Below are 27,026 nucleotides of genomic sequence, written 5' to 3'. Positions count from 1 at the left end.
GTTTATTTCCCTATACCCACATGGTAAGCACAACCATCCATAACTCCAGTCCCAGGGAATCCGATGCCCTTGTCTAACCTCTGAGGCCACTAGGTATGTATGTGGTACACAAATATACATTTAGGCAAAACAGTCATACACACAAAGTAAATAAAAATAAAAATTTTTTTGGAGAACCAGTATTAGTATTTTGCCTAAGAACAATCACATTATAAGTACGAGAAGTTACATCATTGCACTTAATTCTTTGGCAGTTATAAAGCAGACCTTTATTGTGTAATGGTACTACTACTAGCAGTTAGATTGCTCTAAGGTTTTATATGCCTTATAAGGTCACTTAGGTTTTCCAGTGGGAAGACGAGCCCAGCTAAACTGGGTCAATAGGTAATGCTGGTGTGTATTCAGAATCCAGGGTTGGATTCCCCAGCATTCCCAAGAACAGTTTTTAATCTAGGATAGCAAGAGTCAGTTATTTATTATTAAAAATTGGGAACTGTTTAAGTAAGATAAGTTCTGGCCTGAAATTTTCCCTTTCTCAGAATCCTTTATTTTTAATTTTATTCATAGGCTCGTTTGGGAATCTTAACTGATAGGGAACCATTCACTCTTGTGCTGGATTCTTTCTTGTGTCAAGATTGCTGATGTTACAGTGTGTGTCCCCAGGATGAATTTCAAGCTAATGACAGAATATTTATATTCAGTTGTATACCATGCTTTCAACAAAATGAGTTTATGGTTTGCTTTTCTCATAGCTGCTGTTTTCTTACCAATAAAATGTCAAATACTAAATGATGTGATTTGAAATGCAAATAGGCTTATGAAGCTAATCATATACTTTTAACTGTGTTGTTGTTCTGCTGCCTCCAGAGAGGCCCCAGCTTGACCAGCTAATTAGAGAAAGTAGCCTGTGACCTCCACTTTTCTTTCATGATAAGCCTATGATGGGAGCTGTGTATCTGCGTTGGCAGACTTGTACCTTATTTTGTAGGTCTACCCCTCCAGTTCATAAAGGCTATTTATAGCACCTGGCAAGCAGATAGGACAGCTGTGAGATAACCTCCAGCCTCAGATGTGGAGAGTTGAGTGCTGTTTGATACTGACATGTGTAGACCTTGGGGTGCTCTAAGTGTTGACATGAATATTGGACATAAGTTTTCCACTCCTGGGAATTCTTTTTTTTTCCAAGCAATTTTTCTGTTGGTTATTAACAAATTCTAAGGATCTAGACTTTTTTTTTCCCTTTCTTAACTGTTAAGAAAGTCCTTTTTCTAGTAAGTGTTGCTTTGTGGAAACTTTCAGAGTATTTGTGATCTTTGCATGTTTTGTAAGAGTTCAGTTTGAACAATGCATTTAGAATCATCTGGGATGCCCAGTTCTGGCACGTCTTCGCTATTTGTGTTTTTAAACATGTCTGTTGTGTCTTTTTCCAAACCTCACTTCCGTAATTGAAGTCAATTTGGGGTATTTACTTTACAAGTGTTTTTCTAGCAGTTCTGAACACAGTGTTTAGATGTTTCCTGGGCTGTTTGTGCGCTCAGTTTGACCTGGACATTGGTGGTCTTACCGAGATTTGAATTCTTATACAGGTTCTAAATTTAATATATAGTTCAGCCTGTTGCTGAATCCAAGAAAATAGTTGACAAAGCTAGTTCCTGTGATGTGTTTCTGACCAGTGCTCCCTACTATGGGTGTTTAGTTTTCAGGTTTCTGGGCATTAATTCCACAGTACTATGAGATCATTTATTGTTAGAATGCTTCCCCAAATTGGAATGAAGACTTTGAGACCAGTGAAAAGGGGAAATTCCACCATCCACTGAAGTTTTTGTCCAGATATTCATGTGATTGTAAAGTGCTAGGGGAAGCCTGAAATCAAAAGGCACACGGAGGCAGGAACTGTAACTCCTGGCTGAGACTCACTGGGCTCCACTTGCTCTGAACAGAGGGCATGTTAGACACTTGGCTGTGATGTATCCATGGACACACATAGGCTATAAGCAAATGCTTTCTGAAGTCAGGATTTCTCTGTTGATGATTTCCTGGTTTGGGCTGTACCAAATTGTGAATATTTGATGTGTTGTACCCAGTTGCTTTATATTAATATTGCAACTTGAGTTGGGGTGGGTGGGTGGGGCAGCAGGATGGGGGAGGGAGGGGAATGGAATGAAGAAGTCTTTTGAAGACATCAGCTCACTGTGCTGAGAGAGGGACCAAACTCAAGGAAACCTCTTATCTATAAATTTAACTGCTGCATTTTTTTTATAAATACATGTAAATGTCCTGTTGTAATATTTGATCTTGGAAATAAAAACAAAAACTTTTCAGTATTAGTTTTTGGTGTCATTGCTTTTGTTGAGTAATGGATAGTTTCATTTATGTAATTCAGATTCCAAAGTTTCTCATGTGTTTTTAGAAACTTGATTTCTTAGTACTTTGAGGCAGAAGGATCAGGTGTTCAAGGTGAGCCTGGGCTATATAGCAAGTTCAAGGTTAGCCAGGGCTATCTAAAATACTCTCAAAAAAAAAGCCAGGCATGGTGGTGTATGCCTTTAGTTCTAACACTGGGGGGCAAGGGGCGTAGAGAGATTCTGTCTTAAACAACCAAACTAAACAAATCAACCAACAAACAAAAAACTAAGACGGTTGGTTTGTATTCATCAGATGGTTTTTGCTCTTGTTTTTCTCCGTCCTTAGTGATATAGTGAACATTTCAGTTAAAGTGTTCTGAAAGCAGTGGTTAGCGATAAGCCTTTAAAGTGCATTTATATATTTAACAAAGTTTACTCTTTCAGACCAATAATGATGATGAAAATCAGCTAAGATGGATATGGTGGGTGTTTCCTTGTAATCCAAGAACTTGGAGGCAGAGACATCAGTAGTCCTAGGTCATCTTTAGCTACATCACAAGTTTGAGGCCTGCCTGGGCTACGTGAGCTCTTACCTCAAAAACAAACAAAAGAACTAAAAACTCCATTTAAACAAATGAAGGGAAGATAATTACTAAATGGGCAGAAAATCAGGAGATATGATTATCTTGTATAATAGACATTGTAGTTTTGCCTAACTCACCAAGGTCAGTTTGTATTTCTTTCTCTCTCTCTCTCTCTCTCTCTCTCTCTCTCTCTCTCTCTCTTTTGGATTCTTAGTGTCCAAAGTACCAGACTACCATTACCATATTCCAAAACCTGCAAGTTTGAAGGCTGAAGCAGGATTTCTGTAAGTTGAAGCTGGGCTCCTGGGCTACAGAATGAAACTTTGTCTCAAAAAGTGAGCAACAGGGCACTGGAGAGATGGCTCAGTGATTAAGAACAGCCAGTGCTCTTAACCAGAGTGCCCAGGTTCAATTCCTAGCACCCACATGGCAGTGCACAACTGTCTGTAACAGCAGTCCCAGGAGATCTGGCATCCTCAGACATATGCAGGCAAAACACCAATACACATAGAAATAAACAAGAAACACCAATACACATAGAAAGAAATAAGTTTAAGTGGACAGAAAAAACAGTGTAAGAAAGTGGTAAAATGACATAGTCCCTGTCCTCAAGGAATGGGTGAAGTCATAGATTTTGCCAAGGTATGAAAAGGAACTGGTGGGGGGCTTTGTTTTCACTAGAATATTGAGGGGATGGGGATAATAAGCATTGGTAAGGTACCCAGGATAGGAAGAGGGCAGCCTGTTGAGTTCATTCTCATGCTGAGACCTGACCTGAAGGCTGACAAACTAATCAAGAGCAGGAGAATAAATGCAAAGACTGGAGAGGGAAAGAGAGTTTCAGATTCTGAGGAAGCCAGTTGGGCATGTGGTGAGTGCAGGGGGTGATTTGGAGACTCCTGTGTATTTCAGAGGCATTGGGAGGTAGAAAATGGAGTTTGCAGTTTCATCCGAGATGATGAGAAAAAAGAAATGAACCATTTCTGACAGGTGAGCACCTTGCTGAATGCATCAGACGTGGTTGGCAAGAGCAAACTTGGCCTGTGTGTTAGCTTCTCTTCACGCACAGTGTGGGAAACTGGACCCAAGAGTCAACTAGAAGGAAAGGTGAACTGGAGTTAGAGCCAAGAAACGCCAGTATAGGTGGAGCTCAGTGCTGAGAGTGAACGAGACTCCCTCGAGGGGAAGTGAAGGTCCAAAGCCTAAGGATCACCCTGCAAAGAGCCGTCCATGAGGTACAGCTAGAGAGGTGGGAGAGATGCCAGGGAGGTGCCAGGGACCAAGGGAGGATGTCCATCTACAGCTAATGCGGCGGGGGTTGAGTAAAGGGGTCAGTAAAGTGTTCACTAGAGTGAAACCAAAAGCAGTTTCAGTGAGCTGGAAATGAAGCTAAGCTTGAGTGGGCTCAAGTTTTCAGTATTTTTATACCAAGGAAGGAAAACACACCCAAGTGACCAGTGGCGTCTCTTTCAACCTCTTGAAACTTCCTTTTTTCCTCCCTCCAATTAAAGGAATGTGCTCTCTTCTGTCAGCTATCAGCGGAGGAGGATTAGTCACTCTGAAGAAGACTGGAAAACAGCTGGCCTGCTAGGCCTGTCTTTTCCTCTTTCCCTTCCTTCCAATCCTGTTGTCTGAACTTCCCCTTCTCCTGTCTCAGGCCCCACCTCAGTACCCTGAGAATGGAACATCTGTCTGTCTTGTTTATTTCCAGGCCTTCCAGCCTGACAAGCCTTGTATGGCATTAACCGTCCTACCCCAGCCCTATTCATAATCTGATGTGCAAATGCTCTGGCTAAGTGAGGTCTAGACCATGCCTCAGAGAGCCAAAGTCTGAGGCTCACACATCTGTGAAAGGATGGTGACCAGCGCTCTGTTGCTTCCCCAAGCTGAGCTGGATGAGGAAACTGACCTAATTCTGGCCTTTGTAAACCTGTTTGTTGCAAGTATGTATGTAGTTTGTTTGTAAAAATTTGAAAGTTGCATTTATTTTGTGGGTGTGCAAGCGTCACAGCACTTGTGTGGGGGTCAGAGGACAACTTGCAGGAATCAATTCTCTTCCACCGCGTGGGCCCCAGAGATCTTTAGTTTTGAAAGCAAGTCCCTTTGCCCATTGAGCCCTCTTGACAGCCTGCAGCATGTAGTTTATTGTGTTGTTTGTAAAATTAATCATTTTCTTGTCACAAATTGACCCAGCTGCCATTACAAGCTCCCCACTCAACTCTGCTCTTTACGATTTAAAGCTAGTGGTAGCCCTTTCCCTTATTCTACAGGTCATGCTTTGTTACTACTCACAAGCCAGGCAGTGGTGGCACACACCTTAATCCCAGCACTTGGGAGGCGAAAGCAGGTAGATCCTTGTGAGTTCGAGGCCAGCTTGGTCTACACAGAGAAACACTGTCTTTGGGGGAAACATGTTCTCATTCTCGCCAGGATGGTTATACTCAGCCTGGTATCTTTATTGAATTTCAAATTTCTGGGAAGATGGGGAATTAGCTTAAGCTCTAAATTATTGCCCCTTATAATGAAGTGGAGACTAAGCTGTACTTAGTTTTGGAGTGGTCACTTCACTGTGTTGCCCAGGCTGATAGTCCTCTCGCCTCAGCCTCTTGTATTCCAGAGACTACGGGCACATACTATCATACCCAGCTTAGGTTCTGTTTTTCTACAGGCATGTACAAGTTTACATATATAAACATACCTACATAATGCATATGGAGGCCACCTTAATCCCAATACAAAGGAGACTAAGGCAGGAAGTTGCCTGACTTCACAACCACCAGGAAAACATAGTGAGTATAAGGACAACGAAGAGAAAAACCCAGCTGGTATACAGTTTAAAAGTCTTAGTTGGAAGTAGATGGGAACATAAAGATCCTTGTGCTCACAGGTTAAACACGCAAAATTGTCTCCTCAACAGGAAAGATAACCTGTTTTTCATCCAAAACCTTGGGAATGGAGGTAGTTAATAGCCTGGTGATTTATGCTATCTGTACAACCAGACCATACCAAGATCCCACAACCAGGACCATTGGGGTGGCTAATAGATTAGGTGACCTTTGTTTATCGTGTGGCCAGGGGCACCCCCAAGCTCCCACAACCAGGACTGGAGGTGGCTAATAGCCCAGATGCTCACTACACTATCTGTATGATGGAGACCACACCAGATTCTCATGGATCATTACTCTGCTGACCATGGTGTTTGTAGAGACCCCCATGGAGTGGTGGTACACACTTCATATTCCAGCACTAGGGTAGCAGAAGCAGGCAGATCTATGTGAGTTTGAGGCCAGTCTAGTCTACAAGGTAAGCACTAGGATAGCCAGATCAACACAGTGAGACTCTGTCTCAAAACAAAACTAATTAAATAAATAAATACAATAATAAAAAAAAACTTAGACTAGGGCTGGAGAGAAGGCTCAACAGTCATGAGCTGTTCTTCTCCAGGGTTTGGTTCCCAGCATCCATAACAGACAGCTCACAACCACCTGTAACCCCAGTTCCAGAGGGATTTGACCCCCCTCTTCTGGCCTCCGCAGGTACTACATGCCTGTGATGCACATACTCAGATCCATACACATAGGTCATTTTGTTTCATCAACAGAAGTAAGGTCTGGCCAGGGACTATGTGTGTTACTTTATTTGGCACATTCATTAGTAAAATGAATCTTGAACTTCTATCATGATGGGTTGTGTATTCAGATCAAGTAAGATACAGCCTTCACCCTGTAGAACAGTGGTTTTGAGCCTTCCTAATGCTGCAACCCTTTAATACCTCATGTTGTGGTGACCCCTGACCATGAAATTATTTCTGTTGCTACCTCATAACTGTAACTTTGCTACTTCTATGAATCATAATGTAAATGTCTGCATTTTTTCATGCAGTCTTTGTGAAAAGGTCATGTATGACCCCCCAGTTGAGAACCACTGTTCTAGGGCCAGTTGCATGAACTGAAGTTCCCAGAAAACATTGCACAAGGCCACTGAGTGATTAAAATGTCTGTGGTTGGGCCTGGGGAGGTAGTTCAAACAGTTAAGAGCACTGGCCGATCTTCCAGAGGGCCTGGGTTTGATTCACAGTGCCTACAAGGTAGCTCATGACCATCTATAACTCCAGTGTCAGGGGATCCCATGTCCTCTAGCTTCACCAGGTACCGGGCACACACAGATGTGCATGCAGACAAAACTCCCATACACATTACATAATAAAAGAGATTTCTATGTCCCTTCCCTTCCTGAATTTGTGAATTTATTTTCTAAAAAATTCTTAAGCTGATCACTATGACCAATAGCCAAATACAGTGCATTCTGCCTCATGTAATTATCTCTGCTAAGTATGAGAAAGAAAATTAAGGGGAAATATTTTACTTGGATAGTTTCTAGAAAAAAATAAAAGAATAATTCTTGGATATTAGTTGTCATCTTTGCCATTAATATGGCATGAAATTATTTTAAACTCTGTTTTATTTTTGCTTTTGAGACAGGGCTCCTGTGTCCACTTCTCTCTTAGGATCACGGGGAGCTTCCACGACTGGCAGGGGAGGGGGCTTGACTAGGACCTTATCTAGGACAGGTCTGCCGCTCCCCTAGCAGTACAGCAGACCACATTTGTTGTGACTGTGATACTAAGGGTGGTGCCTGGTGCTTGAACAGGAAAGGAAGAAGAACGCCCCTGTGAGGCCAAGTACGTGGGGTGAGACGGAAAAGGGGTAGGTTTTGCTCATTGCTGCTCCCACGGAGTCCAGATTCTACAAGCAAGGATGATACAGCAGGATGGTGCAGTGGGTGTGGGGGAGGGGCACTGGTGGTGGTGGAGGCTGAGGTAGTTCTCCAGGGTGCATCTGGTGACACTTTAAAACCATTGCGCTCATGAGGTCACACCCCTTGTTTCCTTCCTTGGGATCACATGAAAATGAGCATGGGTCATGAGCATAGGGCTCGCCTATGTGACAAAATGATCCTTCGGCGGCAGCCTGTGGGCAGCTGTGGGCACACCCCCACTCGCGCACGAATGCCCAGGTGACCTCTCTATATACAGACCCTTCCTGACCCTGCAAGCCTGGCCTTCTAAGAGTCCTGGCTGGGACTGCAGGAGCCAAGGCCCATTTTGAACAGAGCGCCCTCCACTTTCTTGTTCTCCCATCCTGACTTTTGTCTTCGGGCACAGGTAAGTTGAGATGAAAGGGTCGGATGAACCTGCAGGGCGGCAGGGCGGCAGGGCGTAGCAGCTAAGCGCGCCAGTCTTGTAATACAAACCACGTCCCTCTCCTTGCTTTTTGCCTGTTCTGCCTAGCTTTATAGTCCTCAAGGAAAGGGACTGTGTTTTTCCACGTTTGTCTCCCTAGGCTCTAGCACAGCACCAGGCAAAGACGGGGCACTTGCTTAAAATTAACTGAGGATGAAGGGAATGGAAAATGGAAAGGTGGAAGAAACAGACACAGACAGAACTTGTACTCTCTCCGAGACAATGGTCCCTGTGCCCAGACGGTGGCTGATGTTTGATCGGCTCACCCAGCCTTCACCTCAGGTTTAAACACAGGCCTTCTCTACAACCAAATTTTGAGATTTGACCCATGAGGCATGAACATGTGTGCCTGAGACACCAGGCTTGGGAGGTGGAGGCAGGAAGCCAACCTGGACTACAAGAGACCCTGTCAAAAGAAACAAACTCAAAAATGACCTGATCCTGCCTGTCTCTACTCACATGGAACCGAGCCCACCTCTTTACTAGTCTTCTGACTCGAGTATTTGGAAGGATTTCTCAGAATGTTGTGATTTCTAAGGGAAAGGTCATGGAGAGGAAGTGAAAGTCAAACCATGGCTCAGCCCCCTGTCTCTTTAGATAGAGTAGGACCTCCCTGTTCTTGCTGCAGAGTCCGAGGTGCAGGCCAGCCGAGGGTTATTAGTGACTAAGGCTGGCACCCTCAGGGGCAGACTCTTGGGTTAATTCCCCTTCGGGGACCCTTTTTCTGTTTTCACTTAAACTCTTATGCTGCAAGCTAAGCATGCCCAGAGACATTTCTGTCCATTGATTCTACCTATGTGCACCCCCCCAAAAATATGTCTAGATTTCTATTTTAGGTTATGACTTAAGCTTCCTCAGAACGATTTCACTGAGCGTTCATACGTACATAGCACACATGTGTGCTTCTGCATACTATACAGAGGCCACATTTGCTCTCCTGGACTGGATATGTAATAACATGTCTTCCTTCACTCTCTCACATCTTATGTGCTGAATTTGGCTTGGCACTCACGAAGATACTGGGAGCCCACTGTGTTCAGTTAGAAGGGTTCTCTGAATTCCACTCACCCAAAAGATCACAACTCAGGTTTGTAGTTTTTCCTCTAATTTGTCTAAATTTGTTTGCTTTTAAAAAAAAAATCTAGGCTAGCCTCCAATATACTATGTAGCCAAGGCTAGTCTCGAATTCCGGATCTCTTGCTTCCAACAAGGAACTGGGTTAATGTGTACACACCATCATGCCTGACTTCAAGAATTATTCATTTGTTGGTTATCTGAAATTCAAGTTCAGTATTAACAGAGAGTCTTTGTTTGTTTGTTGGGTTTGAGAGTTTTTGAGACATGGTCTCTTGTAGCCACAGCTGACCTCAAACTCACTTTGTGGAGGACAGCCTTGAACCTCTGTTTCCCAATTCTGGGGTTATAGGTTTGTGCCACCATGTTTGACTCAGCCTCGACAATTTTCAACCCTTTCCTGAGAAGAAACAGTAGAATTTGGCTTTGATCATTGGGGGATCTCAATACACTTCACTTACGGGTGATTATGAGCAGGTGCTAAAGGGCCAGGTCCAAAATGCATTCCTGAATGCTTAGTAACATAGCAGTCCTTACAGGGCCATGACAAAATCGGCCCTCTGAGGGACAGTGGGTGAATGTCGAAAGCAGAGCACTGCCCTTAAATAGCAAGATAATCTGAGGAGGGAAGACTGCCTAAATCACAAGATAATGAGGAACTGAGTACAAGGGGGAAAAAAAAAAAAGCAAACCCCAGCATGGCGGGAAGGAGTGTTTTCCTTTTCTCTCTTTTTTTTCTTTTTCTTTCTTTCTTTCTTTTTTTTTTCCCAAGACAGGTTTTCTCTGTAGCTGTGGAGCCTGTCCTGGAACTTGCTCTTGTAGGCCAGGCTAGCCTCGAACTCACAGAGATCTGCCTGCCTCTGCCTCCCGAGTGCTGGGATTAAAGGCATGCGCTACCACTGCCCAGCAGGAAGGAGTGTTTTCTAGAGGACCTTGTCTCTGGACACCGGTCACATCCTGACAGGAACTGGGAGGCTGAATCTGGTGCAAGGAGGTAGGCTTCAAAAGGAGGCCACCATCGTCTTTCCTAGCTACTCACCACTCCTTTCCCTTCAGGTCCCTGGTATCCTGCTGTGAGCCACAACCATTATACAGTAAAATACAGCTGACAGATCACTAGACAAACTTAGGGGGGTAGTAAGGAACCCAATTTTCAGCGCTTCAGAAACATCTGTCCTTTGAATAGTCACTGTACTCTGTAGAAATCTTGTGAAGCCATGGCTCTTCTCCCTTCTGTAATGGGATTCATCCCAAAATATCCCAACAGTGTATAAATCATTCATTGAGATAATTTCTCAATGCCTGTACAGGCAACTGGATGACCTCTTCCATATCATGGGGCCCTGTTATGAAAGCATTCACTCAGCCAAACCTTTTCTCTCATAGTCAAATCTACATAAAGCTAGACCCCCACAGTTATCCTTATTGACAGGACTCATTGACAAGAAAGGAGCCCTGAGCAGGAGGCACTGAGCAGAGAGACAGTATGTCCACTCTTACTGATAAACAGGTCTGGGTGACCGTGAATTCTCTTGCAACAGACTCAGGAAGGTGTAATCCACTGGCCTTTGCTCTACCCTAGCAAGCTATTAATATTTTGTACTTACCTTCATCTTTCATTTGACACGAGGTCTTAGTCCCGGAAATTTAACTGTTTGTACCTTTACCCTAAAATATGCAGGAAAAAAAAGCTTGGGTTGCTAAACCAGCCCCAGAGAAAGAAATTCCTTCTCACCTGGATGACAGTGGATATATCACCCTGATGCTTAGTCGGGGATTGGGGGGAAGCTCCATCCTAATTCTCCCAGAATCTGAAGGGGAGCTTCACAGCCATGCTCTTCTGAGACATAAGATGCCTGCCTTGTCAGTCTCTTATCCATCCTGTTAGCCATTAAGAAATGCATGCATGGTATCATTGATATTTACCAGAGAATTGCTAACTCTGTCTATGTGGGTATTATAAATCGGAAACCTTGTGGGATGGGAGGAATATCAGAAGAGAAACCCTGAGGAGGAACATCAAAAGAACATTAGAGAGAACATAGAAAGAATAAATGGGATGTGATAAAAAGACTTAGGTGAGCTAATTTATTTTGTTTAATCAGACCATATTAGTTAGGTTTTTGCCTGCTATAGTGATCCTTCTGAATCCTGAGAGGTTTAGTGGGGCTTAATCCCAACATAAATCTCGTTAGTATCCCTGGGTAAGGGCTGCTCTTCACAGCCACCCCAGCTCCTCTAACACGCCCCTCTCCTCCAGACAGCCTTTCCCTTGGAACAGTGTGAAAGGGTTTGGTAAAGGCCGCTCACCACACAGAACAGAACTGCAGCAGGAAGGTAGGTGTGTGTGTGTGAGGGGGGGATCACAGCCACCAAGGGTTGTGGGGTGGGGCCCTGCTGAGGAGAGAGCCTGCCTCTTCGGTGCTGTCTCTGGAAACCATCTCCTTACCGTAAGCTGTAGTTTACACTAGTAGAAATCAGGCTAACTCACAGTCTTTGGTTTAAGACTTTTTTCTTTGTGTTTAGTTGCTGCTACTGAGACAGGGTCTCTCTTTGTAGTTCTGGCTGTCCTGAAACTCACTGTGTAGCCCAGGCAGCCCTCACTCTTACATTCTTTTTGGTTCAACCTCCTAATTACTGCGATTACAGGTGTGAGCCACCTATAGCATGGATCAGGACTTTCTCTTTATGGCTGAATATTTCCCTATATGCATATAAAAAAGTATTTGGTTGACAGATATTTGGGTTATTGACATCTGTCTAGTTTTAGCTGTTATGAGTAAAGCTACTATGGACATTCAGACATCAGGGTTTGTGTGGGAAAGCATTTTCCCTGCACTTTCATAAAGCATAGGAATTGCTGGTTGATTTGGTAAGTGAATGTTTAGGCACACAACAGTGTAAAAGGAGCAGCGGGCTGTGTTCCCACCCGCCACCCAGCTAGCTTTACCCAAAATAACTACACGGAAACTGTATTTTTTTAAACACTGCCTGGCTCATTAGTTCTAGCCTCTTATTGGCTAATTCTCACATCTTGACTCAACCCATTTCTAATAATCTGTGTTCACCACGAGGTCATGGCTTACCAGAAAAGATTCAGCATGTCTGACCTGGCAGCTTCATGGCGGGCGGCTCTCTGACTCTGCTTCTTTCTCCCAGCATTCTGTTCTGTCTACTCCGCCTATCTAAGCTGCTGTCCTATCAAAGGCCAAGGCAGTCTCTTTATTAACCAATGAAAGTAACACATAGACAGATGACCCTCCTACATCACAACAGTACCACATTATTCCCCAGAATGGTTCAGTGGTTATGTTCTTACCAGCAATGCCGGACCATTCCAGTTGCTCCTCATCCTCGCATATACACATATACATATATACATACACACATTTGTAAATGCTAACAAGCTGGGGCTGTCATTGGTGGTGCATTCCCAAGGGCAGAAGCAGGCTGATCTCTGTGAGTTTGAAGCTAGCTTGGTCTACACAGTAAGGTCTAGGTCAGCCAGGGCTACCTTGTGAGACCCTGTCTCAAATTAAAAAAAAAACAAAAAACAAACTTCTAACAATGACGGAATGCATAGTCAGTGTGTCACTCAGTCAGTCAGTCTCTCCTTCTGTCTCCCCCAGGCTAGCATTAAACTCCTGGGATCATGTGATCTTTCTCCTCCTGCCTAACCTTCCCACATAGCTGAACTACAGGGATGCACGGTCACACTGATGTGGGTCATTGAGGTCTTCCTTTTCTTCACAATGCTCTGTAATTGTTATATACACATTCTGCGCACACTACTAAACACAACCATAGGTGGTTTTGCTTTGTGCTATTACAAATACTTTTTAAATTAAAATTTTCAACTTACCGTTGCCTCTGTAAAGGGATGGAATACAGAATAAATATTTTATTCTATGTCCTTGCTAAACTCACCTGTTAATAACCTAAAATTAGTTCAAGTAATTTTCAATAGATTGCTTAGGATTCTCTACCTATATAGCCAGATTATCTTTGAATAATGTTACTTGCTGTTTATGGCTTTTTTTTTCTTATTACACTGGACAAGCGATAAGAACATCACTGGCAGACAGGTGTGGGGACACATGCCTTTCTTTGATCCTAGCACTTGGGAAGAAGAAGCAGATATATCTCTCAGAGTTTGAGAATTTGGTCTATATACTGAGTTTCAGAACAGCCAAGGGTACACAGTGAGACCCCAACACAAAAAAACAAGCAACATCATCAAAAGAATACCGCTGGCTTTGAGCATGGAGAATGGGCATTTTGATGGTCCCTTTAAAAGCTTTATTGAATAGAAAGTCTATTGAGATAACCCAGTAAGTAGGTAAAGGTGCTTGCCAACAAGCCTTACAGGTTGAGTTCAATCCCTGGGACCCACATGATGGAAGGAGAGAACAGACTCTTGAAAGTTGTCCTTTGGGCTGAGCGGTAGTGGCACACACCTTTAATCCCAGCACTAGGGAGGCAGAGGCAGGTGGATCTCTGTGATTATGCAGTTAGTCTGGTCTACAGGGTGTTCCAGGATAGTCAGAGGTAGACAGAGAAACCTTGTCTTGAAAAACAAAAAAGAAAAGAAAAAGAAAATTATCCTCTAGAAGGATGGCTCAGTGGTTAAGAGCACTGGCTATTCTTTCAGAGGTTCAAGTCCCAGCACCCACTTAGTGGCTCCAAACCATCTATAACTGTAGTCTTAGAGGATCAGACGGCCTCTTCTGGTGTGCAGACAGATGTACATACAGATAAAACATCCATATACATAAAATAGGTAAATCATAAAAGAAAGAAAATTGTTATATTTTTCTCTGACTTACACACATGTGATGTGTCACATGAATGCCCCTACACACACATACATATGCACACGCATGTGCAAGCACACACACATACACACACTGAAGAAAGTGTAAAAATTTTAAAAGAAAAATGAGAAATAATCACTGGCTATAATAAGGCACAGACAAAATGAACTGTGGAAATATGTGTGGTTGAAGCTTGGCAGAAAATGGAGGCTGTAACTCCAATTATTATGGAAGACTTAGCAAGGCAGTGTGTTTGAAAAGTGCCTCAGCTGTCCTTAACACGACCTGTTCTCAGAAGCCATCTCCAGCCATCTCCTGTTGGGTACTCCCACCCTGGCTCTGTTGTGACTCACTCCCATTGTTCCAGGATGTTGTCCTTTCCCCGCGTGGTGGCCTGCTCCCGGACCTGCTCCCGCTTCCTTGGGCTGAGCCTCGGAACTGCATCGCTGTTTGCCGCTGGGGCCAACATCACACTCCTCTTTCCTAACTGGGATACGACCTACCTAACGAGGGGCCTCATTGGCAAGCATGCCATGCTGGGCGCTGGGCTCTGGGGAGGAGGTTTCATGGTACGTGTCCAGGGTTTCATGAGTGGGAATTCTTTGGGAATTTCCATCTCTTTCAGGGATGGAACTGGGAGGCGGTGGTGGTCAGGGTGTTCCAACAAATTGGTATTGGGTTCATAAACAGCCCAAGGAAAGGGGGATTTATCATGAGTTGCTGGGTTTTAGCTCAGAACCAGGAAGGCTAGATGGATGTTAGCACCAGCAGAGTCAAAACAGGCTAAGTTCAACCTGGGCCCTAAGTTTATTTCAATAGCTGTGTGTGGCAGCTAGAAACGCAAATCCCCTGGTCTCTTCTTTCATATTTATTTATTTTTATGTGTATGGATGTTTTGACCGCACATATGTAAGGATGCGGACCATGTGGGTGCCGGGACCTTCAGAGGCCAGAAGGGGCTGTTCCATTCCCTGGAACTGGAGTAACAGGTTGTGAGCTTCCCTGTGTGCTGGGAACCAAACCTGAGCTATCCTACAGAGCAGCCAGTGCTCTTAACCACTGAGCCATCTCTCCAGGCCCACTTTGTCTCCTCCTAACACTCTCCTCTGCTTTCCAGGTACTCGTGGCAGCAACTCTCATCTCCCTGACGGGCTACTTCAGCAACAGTGCGCCCTGTCGGCATGTAAGCACCAAGCCCCACCCTTTAACACGGCTCTCATGTTCTCTGCTCTGGAGGAAGAAGGCTCAGTTTAGTTTTCAGGCTTGAAATCAGCGCCTAGCTATGTCCTTTAACAACTCCATCCTTTTGGCAAGTGACTTAATTTTTCCAGACTCATCTGTAAGAAGGGAGGTGGTCACTACGAGGTGGTGGCGCACAACTTTAATCCCAGCACTCAAGCAGATCTCTGTGAGTTTGAGGCCAGCCTGGTCTACAGAACGAGTTCCAGGACAGGCTCCAAATCTACATAGAGAAACCTTCTCTTGAAAAATCAAAAAAAGGGGCTGGAGAGATGGCTCAGAGGTTAGGAGCGCTGCCTGCTCTTCCAGAGGTCTTGAGTTCAATTCCCAGCAACCACATGGTGGCTCACAACCATCTATAATGAGATCTGGTGCCCTCTTCTGGTCTGGTGGCATACATGCAGACAGAACACTGTATACATAATAAATAAATATAAATAAATAAATTTTTAAAAAAAAAGAAAAATCAAAAAAAAAAAGAAGAAGAAGAGGGGAGGTGGTCAAGGCAAAGAAGGAAGTGCCTAACTGAACCACAGATGTCTACACAAATGTGATAAGCTGTTTATTCTCTCATACTAAAATAATATGAATAGAATTTAAGTATACTATAACCATATATCATTGATAGAAATCTTCCTGGCTATTTTTTATGTATTTACTTAGTTATTTCGGGTTTTCTTTTATTTTTATTTGTATTATTTGACTTCATGTGTGTATGGTGTTTTGACTGCTTGTATGTTTGTGTGCCACATGTGTGCCTGGTGTCTGTGGAGGCCAGAAGAGGGTGTCAGACCCCCTGGAACGGGAGTTACACTGGGTCGTGAGCAATCAGGCGGGTGTTGTGAACAAAACCTGGGTCCTCTGAAGATCAGGCAGTGCTCTCCGCCATGAGACATCTTTCTCCAACCCCTGTCTGGGCTTTCCTGAGACAGGTTTTCGCTGTGTAACTTGGAGCTATCTTTGAACTTGTCATCCTCCTGCCTCATCTCCCCAGTGCTGGCAATGTAGGTGTGAAGCACTCTGCTGGTGCTTGGATAGTTGAACCTTTTCTTAGAGGCCTGGGATGTAGCTCAGTGATGGAGCATTTGCCTGGTGTACATGAGGTACTGGAGTGAATTCTCAGTGCTAAAACAACCAACCAAGGAACCCAAACAAACCACATACATATACCCCTCCACACCCCTCCACACACAATCAGACACCTGTTCACATGTGTGCCCGCACACACAGACTTTTTTTCTTTTTTCTTTTTAAAGATTTATTTATTTATTTTGTTTACAGTGTTCTGTCTGCTTGTATTCCTGCAGGCCAGAAGAGGGCACCATATTTCATGGTGTGAAATATGTAATAAACCATATTACAGATGGTTGTGAGCCACCATGTGGTTGCTGAGAATTGAACTCAGGACCTCTGGAAGAACAATCAGTGCTCTTAACCTCTGAGCCATCTCTCCAGCCCCCTCAGACTTTTTTCTTACCATTAGAAATTACCACTACCTTGGTGTAGACTTTCTTTTTATTTTTTTAGACTTTCAAATACCCCAAGCTGGCTATGGTGGCTTACCCCTTTTAACACCAACTTTTGGAAGATGGATACAGGAGGATCACGAGTTCAAGGTCATCCTGGGCCACATAGTTGTGATCAGCCTGGATTCCTTGTTATGTGTGTGCACATATCTATGCATGTCATACATATGCATATATATTGTTCTAGTTTGCTTTCTGATTCTGCGGTAAACACCATGAACAAAAGAACTTAGGATTGAAAGGGTTTATTTCCTCTCACATCTTCCAGGTCACAATCCACCACTTGGGGTGACCAGGGCAGAAACTCAAGGCAGGCACCTGGACGCAGGAACTGAAGAAGAGGCCGTGGAGGGGTGCTGCTTATTGGCTTGCTTCCAGGCTAATGATCAGCTACCTTTCTAATACCTCTCAGGACCACCTGCTCAGGGATAGCACCTCCCACAGTGGGCCGGGCCCCATGGGCTCGGTCATCAATCAGGAAAATTCCATACAGACATGCCTAAAGGCCAACCTGATAGAGGCAAACCCTCAGTTGGTGGTCCCTCCTCCCGGGTTGTTGTGGTTTGTGTCAAGCTAACAGAAGTACTCAGCACATATGTATTTAGTGCTTATTTGATCTCAGACATGAACGCTGTCACCCCATATGAGACCTGCTCTGGTTCCCACCGCCACATACATACTGGGAAGCCCTCCAACTGCATTCCATGCTAAAACATTAACTATAAACACACAGGTGCTTCGTTTACTACTCTCTGTTCTCTTTGGCCTGAGCGAGCGAGTGGCTCTTTTTTTGCCCCCCTGAAACAGGGTTTCTCTATGCAGCTCTGGGCTGGGCTGTCCTTGAACTCACTCCTCTGACCAGACTGACCTCTGCCTGCCTGCCTCTGCCTTCCAAGTGCTGGTATTAAAGGCATGTGCCACCATTGCCTGGCTAAGCAAGTGACTCTTGGGTGAGCATCAGACTTTTCTTATTTATTTGTTTGTTTGTTTTGTATTTGGTGTTCTGCCCGCATGTATCCCTGCAGGCCAGAAGAGAGCACCAGATCAGATGGTTGTGAGCACATGTGGTTGCTGGGAATTGAACTCAGGACTTCTGGAAGAACAGCCAGTGCTCTTAACCTCTGAGCCATCTCTCCAGCCCCAGCATCTAAAGCATTTAAAACACAAATTGCTCTGTCTTACCTGGAGTTTCTAACCCAGAGCATCTGGGATGGGTTGTAGAGAGTCCACATTCAATTATGCATTCCCAGGTGATTGTGTTGACACTCAGTTAGGAGAAGCATGGCTTTGGGCTTCTGATAAACTAACAGAATTTGTGTCCTCTAATGACCCAGCCAACTCCTTATCTGCTTCCTTCTCGTCTTTTTTTGCTTGATTTGAAAGAGAACAAGAGTGGGACTTTGGTGGCTTTAAAACCGATAGCTTGTCAGTAGAGGAGAAAAGTGGGCATGCAAAAACCACTTTGTTAGTCCAGAGCTCAGAGACTGCAGTGGAGTAACAAGGGGGTCTCAACCTGCTGGAGGGGCCAAAGACCCTGTGCAGGGAGGAGATCCATATGTCTGTCTGTCCGTTTCTTCTTGGCTTTACCCAGGGACAGACACCCTTGGACACGTTCTAAATGAATCTGTCACCCCCACCCCTATGATAGAATGCCGGCCACCAGAGAAGCTAGTCTTGGCCGTGTCACCTCACTAGTCCAGTGACCACAGTTCCATGTAAGCCGTGTCTCCTGCCTCCTCTACAGATGCTCATTGCTTTGTTGTCAAGCAGCCTGGCTCTGCTGGGGGCCTTGGTTTGCTTTGTCACTTCTGGAGTAGCCTTGAAAGATGGTCCCTTTTGTATGTTCGACACCTCATCCTTCAATCAGACACAAGCTTGGAAATTTGGCTATCCCTTCAAAGATCTTCCCAACAGGTAACGGTCACCCTCACAAGCACAGTCCTGCGGCCTGGGCCGGGGGAGCCCCAACCCTGTGCTTTTCTATTGGAGTTCCTTGATGGGCTATTTTTGTTTATTCCGGTCTAGGAATTATTTGTATGACCATTCACTCTGGACCTCCGTCTGCCTGGAGCCCTCTAAGGCTGTGGTTTGGCACGTGGCCTTCTTCTCCACCCTCGTGTGTATCAGCCTCCTCCAGCTTCTCCTGGTGGCCATCCATCTTGTCAATAGCATCCTTGGCCTGCTCTGCAGCTTCTGTGAGAAGAGTTAGGTAACAGATGTCCTCTCCTGAACTGGTGTTCTCACTGCAAGCTTCCTCCAACCCTTTCTGCAAGAATAGGGTGGGAATCCCCGTTAGGCCTTCCTGTAAGCTGCCAGCATTTTCTTGCACACAGGGGGAATGGTAGGATAAAATGAAAGTCACGCTGCATACATTGAAGATGACACCGTACTAGAAAGAGCGATGAAGTCATTGCTGGTGTATAGAGAGGAATTTTTAACCCGTAAAATAATTTCATTTCAGCCTCTTGACAACCCCATGAAAGTTGATCACATGTTAGGACAGAGAAGCTAAGACTCCCAAAGGGGGCTCTCCAATCTCAAACACACAGCTAGGTGACCCCCTCAAATTCTAAAATCAGGTTTACTATTGTAATAGACATAACTGCATTTCCTCCAAAGCATAGACAGGAACCCTTAGCACCAATGAGACTGTATTAGAGAAAGAGCCTTCCTTACATGTAATCAAGGATACATGGGGTCATAAATGTGAGGTCCTGATCCAGTAGGATTGACATCCTTACAAGACGAGCAAGAGGCTGGGCACGGTGCTGCACACCTGTGATCTTAAGCTGGAGTCAGGAGGATCATCACTTCTAGACCAGCCTGGGCTACATATTGAGATCCTGTCTCAAACAAACAAAAAAGACTCAGGAAGGTGAGGCAGGAGGATGAGCAGTTCTGGGCAAATTAGAGAGACCCTGTCTCGAAATAATAGGGCCAAGGATGTAGCTTACTGTTACAACATAAGCAGAATTCTGGTATCAGTCTCCAATACCAGAAAAGGACAGAAGGAGCGGAGGGAGAGGGGGAGGGAGGAAGGGAGGAAGGGAAATAAATACTCCATGAGAGAAAGTTGTAGATCACCATGCTTATTAAGCCAATGAAGAGTATTAAGAATATACTGGGCATTTTCTTAGCAGGCAGTGCCTCCAAAAAACTCTTGGTAGAGAAGGGAGGATAAGGTCCTTAAGATAAGGTGCAGGCTGAGGGCTGGTTTTTAAATAATAATGGACCCTTTTCCAGAAGGGAGGGAGGAGTCCTTTGATCTGACAAACATCATCCAGGTGTCAATTCTCAGAGAAACTATTCCATTTCATCTGCCCCTCTCCCAGCAGGGAAGAAGGAATCTTTGACCTATAAAACACCTGGAGAGCATCCTTTATCAGAAGAAAGGAGAACCCTTTGTTTAAGGCAAGATGAGGCTCCAGAGAGGAGGTGTGGGTTTAGGGTAAGCTGGCCTTTCCTAAACCTTTCAAAGGAGGGACCCATGAAGGTGACTCATGGGTAAAGAAGCCTGCTGCTAAGCCTGAAGACGGGAGGTTTAATCTCCAAAACCCACTTGGTGGAAAGAAAGAACTGACTCTTGTAAATTGTCCTACCTCTACACACACAGACACATATATACACACACACACAGATGTGTACACACCATGGCAATGCACAGACTCCTACTCCTATATATAAAGAAATAAATAAATAAATGTAATTTTTAATTTAAAATTTGTCTTATTTTACTCGTATATATGGATGTTTTGCCTGTATGTATGTCTGTGTACCTTCATACAAGAAGAAAGCCTTTTCTTTTTCTTTTTTTTTTAAGATTTATTTATTATGTATACAACATTCTGCCTCCTTGTATGCCCGCACTCCAGAAGAGGGCGCCAGATCTCATCACAGATGGTTGTGAGCCACCATGTGGTTGCTGGGAATTGAACTCAGGACCTCTGGAAAAGCAGGCAGTGCTTTTAACCACTGAGCCATCTCTCCAGCCCGAAAGCCTTTTCTTGCAGGCCAGAAGAGGGTGTGAGATTCCTTGAGATTGGACTTACAGATGGTTGTAAACTACCGTGAGGGTGCTGGGAATTAAAACCTGGGCTCTCTGGAAGAGTAGGTTGTGTTCTTAATCACTGATCCATCTCTCCAGGCCCACCCCCATTTTTTTAAAGGTTGAGGAGAAGACGGAAGATGGTGTGTGTACATGTGAGAACAAAGAAAAGGCCACATAAAGACAGAGCAAGGAGTTACCCATCTGCAACCTGAAGAGACACACCTCCCTAGAAATCAAATCTGTTGTTACCTTGATCTTCAATTTCCAGCTTACTGAACTGTGGGAAAAATATGGTTATTATAGTTCATGCTTATAATACCATCACTCAGAAACCTGAGGCAGGAAAATCATGATTTCAAGGCCAGTCTTGGCTGAATAGAGAGACCTTGTTTCAACAACAGCAACAACCACAGACTTCTGTTGACTAGTCCTCCAGACTGAGGAAGTCTGTTAGAGTGGCCCTAGCAGACTAACAGACCATGGTTCTTTCCAGCACTCTACAGTAGAGTTCAACAAGTAGTGTGTTCTGAGTACCTGCTGTATGCCTGCATTGTTGTATATGTTATAAATCCAATCCAGAAGTGCCCAAGACAAGCCGCTTGCCCTTGGTCCCTGCCCTGTCCTTCAGACTTACCATAATTTGGACATCATATGGGTAAGAACTATGTTAGCATTCAACACAGGTACCAAAGAGCTCAGAGGAACAGTGATCTCCAGAGAAAGCCTCAGGAAGGCTTTGGATGTGCCTGAGCTGATGCTGCTTGGCAGAGTTAAGTTAGTCCAGCAAAGAGGTGTGAGAGGTGGCTTAGCTATTTCACTACTGTTGTGAAGACATGCCATGACCAAGGTCATTTATAAAGTAATAGTTTACTGAGGTTTACGGTTACAGAGAGTGAGCCCGTGATCACCATGGCAGAGAGCTTGGCAGCAGGCAGGCAGGCATGGTGCTGGGACAGTAGCTAAGAGCTTTGTATCATCTGGAAGTTTGGAGACAAAGAGAAAGAGACTGGGCTAGGCATGGACTTTTGACACCTCAAATTCCACCTCCTGTGACATGCTTCCTCCAACAGTGGTATGCCTCCTAATCCTTCAGAAATAGTTTACCAATTTTAGGCCAAATGTTCAAATATATGACCCTATGGGGACCATTCTCATTCAAACCACCGCAGTGCCAGACAGATTTCAAGCTTGTCTATGGATGCAAGGCTCATGCCAGAAACAGGGCTGGTGCTGTTGAGCCAAGGGGCAGCCACAGAGACTGTGAGCACTGAGCTGGTGTGGGCTGTGTACCCTGCCCTGTGGTCTTTCTCCACAGACCTCAGTTTGCAGGCCAGTTCCAAGAGGAAGTCATAACAAGTCAGTCAGAGCATGAAGAATCTTACCGACAGGCAAGAGGCAGGTGGATCTACGAGTTTAAGGCCAGCCTGGTCTACGAGTGAGTTCTAGGACAGCCAGGGCTACATAGAGAAACCCTCTCTTGAAAAACCCAAACCAACGCCCCTCCCTATTAAAGTGCTTTCAATTCCTGTAATCTTCACTTGTCGTGAAGTCCCATCTCTTCTTTCTGCTTTGTTTTGAAATGGTCTCTCTCTTAGCCTGGCTGGCCTCCTACCTCTGCTCCTGACACTGGAATTACAAGAGTGTGCCACCACGCCATCTTCTGGTTTTTGTTTTTGTTTTGACTTTACAGTTATTACAAAAATATAAATTTGGGATAGTAGGGATGCCTATAATGTCAGCACTCTGGTGGCTAAGGTCAAATTGCAGGCTACCTCCCAAAACCGTGCCTCAACCAATGGGAAGGCCCTATTGCTGAAGATAACACAGTTTTCACTGAACATGGAGGTGTCGAGCTGGTGCCTAACAAGAAGCATCACCCTATTTTCTGGTGACCTGACTGGAAGATATGGTGGGAAAATAGTGGCACAAATGTTATGACAGTTATCAACAACTCTCTGATTAGATTTAAGGCTTACTCCATGAGATAGAACCCCTGCTTGATACTAGGATGGCCAAGAACCTGAAACTGGATAGGCTATGGGTCTAGGGGAAAATAAAATATTCTTGTTAAGGAACATTGCAATAAAAAAAAAAAACTAATGACGTTTATACACATATGTAGTAAGGGGACGTTTGTTCGTTTTCCAGCTGCCCAGACTCCCGAAATAACCATACAGAAACTATTAATTAAATCACTGCTTGGCCCATTAGCTCTAGCTTCTTATTAGCTAGCTCTTATGTATTAATTTAACCCATCTCCATTAATCTGTGTATCGCCATGTGGAAGTGGCTCACCGGCAAAGTTTCGGCATGTCTGTCTCTGGCAATGGCTCCATGGCTTCTCCCTGACTCTGCCCTTCTTTCTCCCAGCATTCAGTTTAGTTTTCCCCGCCTTGCTCTGTTCTGTCCTATCAGGCCAAGCCAGTTTATTAATTAACCAATGGTATTCGCAGCATACAGATGGGAATCTCACATCACCCTTATATCAGCATCTTTCTCGGCCACCATCTGAGAAGCTTCTTCTTGTAGTCGAAGGGGACTAACACAGAGACCCACAATTGGACAGTGTGCAGAGTGAGACTTTTAAAGACTCAGTCCTAAATGGGATGACTTCATCAAACTGCTCCCTTCAGGGCTTGGGGGTCTGTTCTGAAGAGGAGGTGGAAAGACTCTCGAGCCAGAGGTAATGGATGACTCCAAGGAAACAGTGTCTTCCAGACACAACAGGACCGAGATACATATAAACTCACAGAGACTGTGGCAGTATGCCCCAAACCTGCAAAGGTTCAAGCCAGAAAGGGGGCCAACGCTGAAAGGTAAAAGTGAAACAGGCTCCTACCCCCAACCGAGAGGCTATGTACAACTGATGCCCTTTGGCAAAGGAAAATTACTTTCCTCCAGTGAGACTCACTGGGAATATTAAACACACTTCAGGGTAGACTTCCTGCCCAGGAACAGTTGATCAACACAAAATGAACGTGTCAGGTCCAAAGGAAACTCCAATTCTCCAAACTCCAAAAGTCAGTCCAAATATCCAGAAATGACCTTAACTGGGACTATAGGAAGAGTTCTGAAAGTTAGGTAAAAGCCAGCATTCCTCAGGAGCTTGTGAAACTGGTTCCCAGCCTGTTGAAGAAGTCATTCCCTTTATCTCTACCAGAACGGGCAGAGGTAGCAGCTGCTACAAGCCCAGCACGTGGCTGTTTGCTCCCCTCCCCCAACAGCCTCCAGGACCCACAGTTTAAGCTCCAGTCAGTTGTACGTGGATGTGGCTCTAGCTCTTGCCGCTGCAAACCCTCATCTTCGGCTCCTCCCTGGCTGTCTCTCTCCTTGCTCTCAGACTGTAGACCCACTGTGCTATCTCTCAGTCTCCACCTATGGTCCTGCAGCTCGTTTTCACACTCAACTTCCTCACCCCTAAAAAAAAAAAAAATTATTCCTATGGTATCTTATACTGCAAACTTTTGTTTCAGGATTTTTAAGTTGGTTATCTGACATGGTTTCCTGCAAAAAGTTGTTTGTCTTTCTGTGAAAAAGTCCCATCTATTTTGTTTGTATGGATAGAAATGTGTAAAGGTGTGTGGCCACGTGCTTGTTTCTGACTGATCTCGGATAGCTGAGTTTATGTGTTCTGTATGTCTTGGAAACAGCTAGCTGCCTGGACTCAGAATTTGCTTCTGGAATTTTTCTAGCCCTGAATCTAATGTAATGACAGAGAAAGTTATTTATGCTGCTCTACTTTATAAAAAAAAAAAAGTTAAGGAATTGGGTATGGTTAAAATCTGTAACAAATACTGGTAACTCCAAATTATAACACTCTGAAAACCAGCACCTGGGCAGCCCCCATGCTGACTAAGATTAAAAGGGTGAGGTCATGTGACTCCACCGCTATGTTACAACAGGTCTCCAAGATGCTTTAGATTAGGATGGGTGTTTGTATAATTCCTGCCCTGTCCTAAGAACAGGTTTATGCAAGATGAGGTTTAAAACAATGCTGGTTTACAGAAATATCAAAGCTGCACCTCCATTGCTGGCAACCAGATTTTGTAATGTCAGAGTAATTTTAAAAATGCTAAATGGTTTACATTGTGAAAACTGGGATTACCTTTTAGATACACTAAACTGCTTATGTTTAACAGATAATGACCCCCTGATCCTCAAACGCTTCAGAGGTCTGAGAATATGGCATTTTAATAAAAAAGCTTCTCATGGTAGAGACATGCCAGCTCCTGGCAGCATCCTGTATGGATGGCCACAGAAGAACTTCCATCTGGAGCTTGCTTTAAATGTAGCAAAGCTAGTCACAGGAAAAATTGCCTTGCATCTGAACTGCTGCTAAGACCCTGTCCAGACTGTGGACAAGCAAGACATCAGGGAATAGATTGCCCTGCTTTGTCAAGACAAGCAAGGTAGGTGGTCTCCCCCAAATTCCTACTACACAGGAAAGTCTGTCAGATCTTTTGACTTGGCAGTTGAAAACTGATACTGTCTTGGAACCTCGGAGAAACTTGGGGTAGCTGTCTAGGTAAATGGAAGGCTGTCTCATTTCTGCTTACTCAGGTAAAATTTATCCTTCTCAGATCTGATGGTGTTTGATGACTAGGGTACTGATAGATTTACCAGTTTAACAGCTCTCCCCTGATCCCCAAGGTTACAACCACCTCAGGATCTCATTAGTTCATTAGTTAAGTTGCCTGTTAAAATTACAGACAGGCGCTGGGGTATAGTGGTGGCGCACACCTCTAATCCCAGCCTGATCTACAAAGTGAGTTCCAGGACTGTTACAAAGAGAAACACTGTTTGAAAAAAGCAGAAAACAAACAAACAAAACAACAGCAAAAACAAAAGATCCTTCTCACCTGTACCTAGGCGCGCAGTCCTGTCCTCATTTTCATCTAAGTTCCAGGACAGTCAGGGCTACACAGAGAAACCCTGTCTCAAAACCCAAGAGAAAGTCTTTATTGTACATGAGGGAGAAACCAGCCAGTGGCATCTGGAAGAGTCCAGACTGACCATGGTCTGTAGAATAGACTGGGCTGTAGGGTGGGGGCAGGAAGAGGAAGAGGACGAGGAAGAAGAGAGGAGAGGGAGATCAAGAGGACCAAGAAGACCAAGCGAATGCATGGGAACCAAGAGGCTGTGTAGCTAAAATGGCTGTTGCATAGGGGTCAGAATCTGGGGGAAGGCAAATGAGGCTCAGACCCTAAGTTGGAGAGGTTTAGGCTGTGGGCCTGGGTGAGAAGTGCTGGGAGGAGCTACAGGTACTGAGTGAGACTTGTCCCATGTTTCTTTGGGAGCTAACAGAACTCCCTGTAAGTATTGCAGCTTGGATGGAAAGGAATTCTGACCGTCGGGAGCCAAAGAATGTCAGAGTCACTCTACGAGTGGCAGCTTACAGCTCTGCTCTAGGGAAAGATTTTCCCAATACAAGTGGACCAACTCTGTTCTGACAGGGGAGGGTTTCCCCAGTGAAGTTGTTATAGCTCTGCTCTGGCTCTGGCAAAAAAATCGTTACAGCTGGGCTCCACTCCAAGGAAAATGATACACACTGCACAACAAACCTCACTCAGGAGATTTATTGGGAAGGAAAAATCCAGGAGGGTGGTTGCCTCTAGGGTGAGAAGCAGGAGCAAACTGAACAGGGCACAGAGCTTACACAGGGTTTCTTGGGGAATGAGACTTCCCTGGGTGGTTTGGGATTGGTGGCTTTTGTGGCCCGATTCTAGGGCAAGATCAGGGGATTGGTGGGATTTTTGTGCTCAGGGATCTCAGGGATCGGTGGGATTCTGTGTTCAGGGATTGGTGGGATTCTGTGCACAGGGGCCTCAGTGGTTGGTGGGATTCTATGCTCAGGGATTGGTGGGAATTCTGTAGCCTGACTCTGGGGCAAGCTCAGGGATTGGTGCAATTTCAAGCTCTGGTTCTGGGGTCAAGTCAGGGGCAAGTTGTTTTCATTGACCCTTTCACCCTACACTCCCTCTGTAAAACAGGCTGGCCACAAACTCCAAGATCTGCTGCCTATGCCTCCAGACTGCTGAAATTAAAGCCACTAGACCTGGCTTTTTTGTTTTTGTTTTTTTCAGAGAGAGAGAGAGAGAGAGAGAGAGAGAGAGAGAGAGAGAGAGAGAGAGAGAGCAGTCTTAAGTTGGGGTTG

General features: G+C 44.7%; 1 protein-coding gene across 3 annotated transcripts; it reads left to right on the top strand.

Annotated features, from left to right (window-relative positions):
* The first annotated feature begins 7,846 nt into the window (after positions 1-7,846).
* Positions 7,847-20,544, top strand: Tm4sf19 (transmembrane 4 L six family member 19). 3 transcript variants are annotated; one of them, XM_087901484.1, is made up of 7 exons: positions 7,847-8,093; positions 11,506-11,582; positions 14,427-14,628; positions 15,177-15,242; positions 18,569-18,738; positions 18,850-19,033; positions 20,157-20,544. In XM_087901484.1, the coding sequence occupies exons 3-6, from the start codon at positions 14,428-14,430 to the stop codon at positions 19,031-19,033; spliced, it is 621 nt and encodes a 206-aa protein (XP_087757610.1). In that variant the 5' UTR covers positions 7,847-8,093; positions 11,506-11,582; position 14,427; the 3' UTR covers positions 20,157-20,544. The 3 variants fall into 3 exon arrangements, with proteins under 3 accessions (XP_087757610.1, XP_048309981.3, XP_087757603.1); XM_048454024.3 differs by lacking the exon at positions 11,506-11,582 and having other exon boundaries at positions 7,848-8,093; positions 20,160-20,544; XM_087901477.1 differs by lacking the exon at positions 11,506-11,582 and having other exon boundaries at positions 7,849-8,093.
* Positions 20,545-27,026: the final 6,482 nt, after the last annotated feature.

This window comes from Myodes glareolus, chromosome 2, assembly GCF_982192425.1.
Source record: "Myodes glareolus chromosome 2, mMyoGla1.1, whole genome shotgun sequence".
Taxonomy (NCBI): Eukaryota; Metazoa; Chordata; class Mammalia; order Rodentia; family Cricetidae; genus Myodes; species Myodes glareolus.
Note: the sequence above shows the minus strand (reverse complement) of the source record. Positions and strands in the feature narration are given on the sequence as shown.

What these genes read in the sequence shown, in the direction of transcription:
- Tm4sf19 (XM_087901484.1), top strand. Translation starts at nt 14,428, where the DNA reads ATGTTGTCCTTTCCCCGCGTGGTGGCCTGCTCCCGGACCTGCTCCCGC. An exon ending in TCTGGGGAGGAGGTTTCATG is followed by an intron (nt 14,629 to 15,176) that starts GTACGTGTCCAG and finishes TCTGCTTTCCAG; the next exon opens with GTACTCGTGGCAGCAACTCT. An exon ending in ACAGTGCGCCCTGTCGGCAT is followed by an intron (nt 15,243 to 18,568) that starts GTAAGCACCAAG and finishes CCTCCTCTACAG; the next exon opens with ATGCTCATTGCTTTGTTGTC.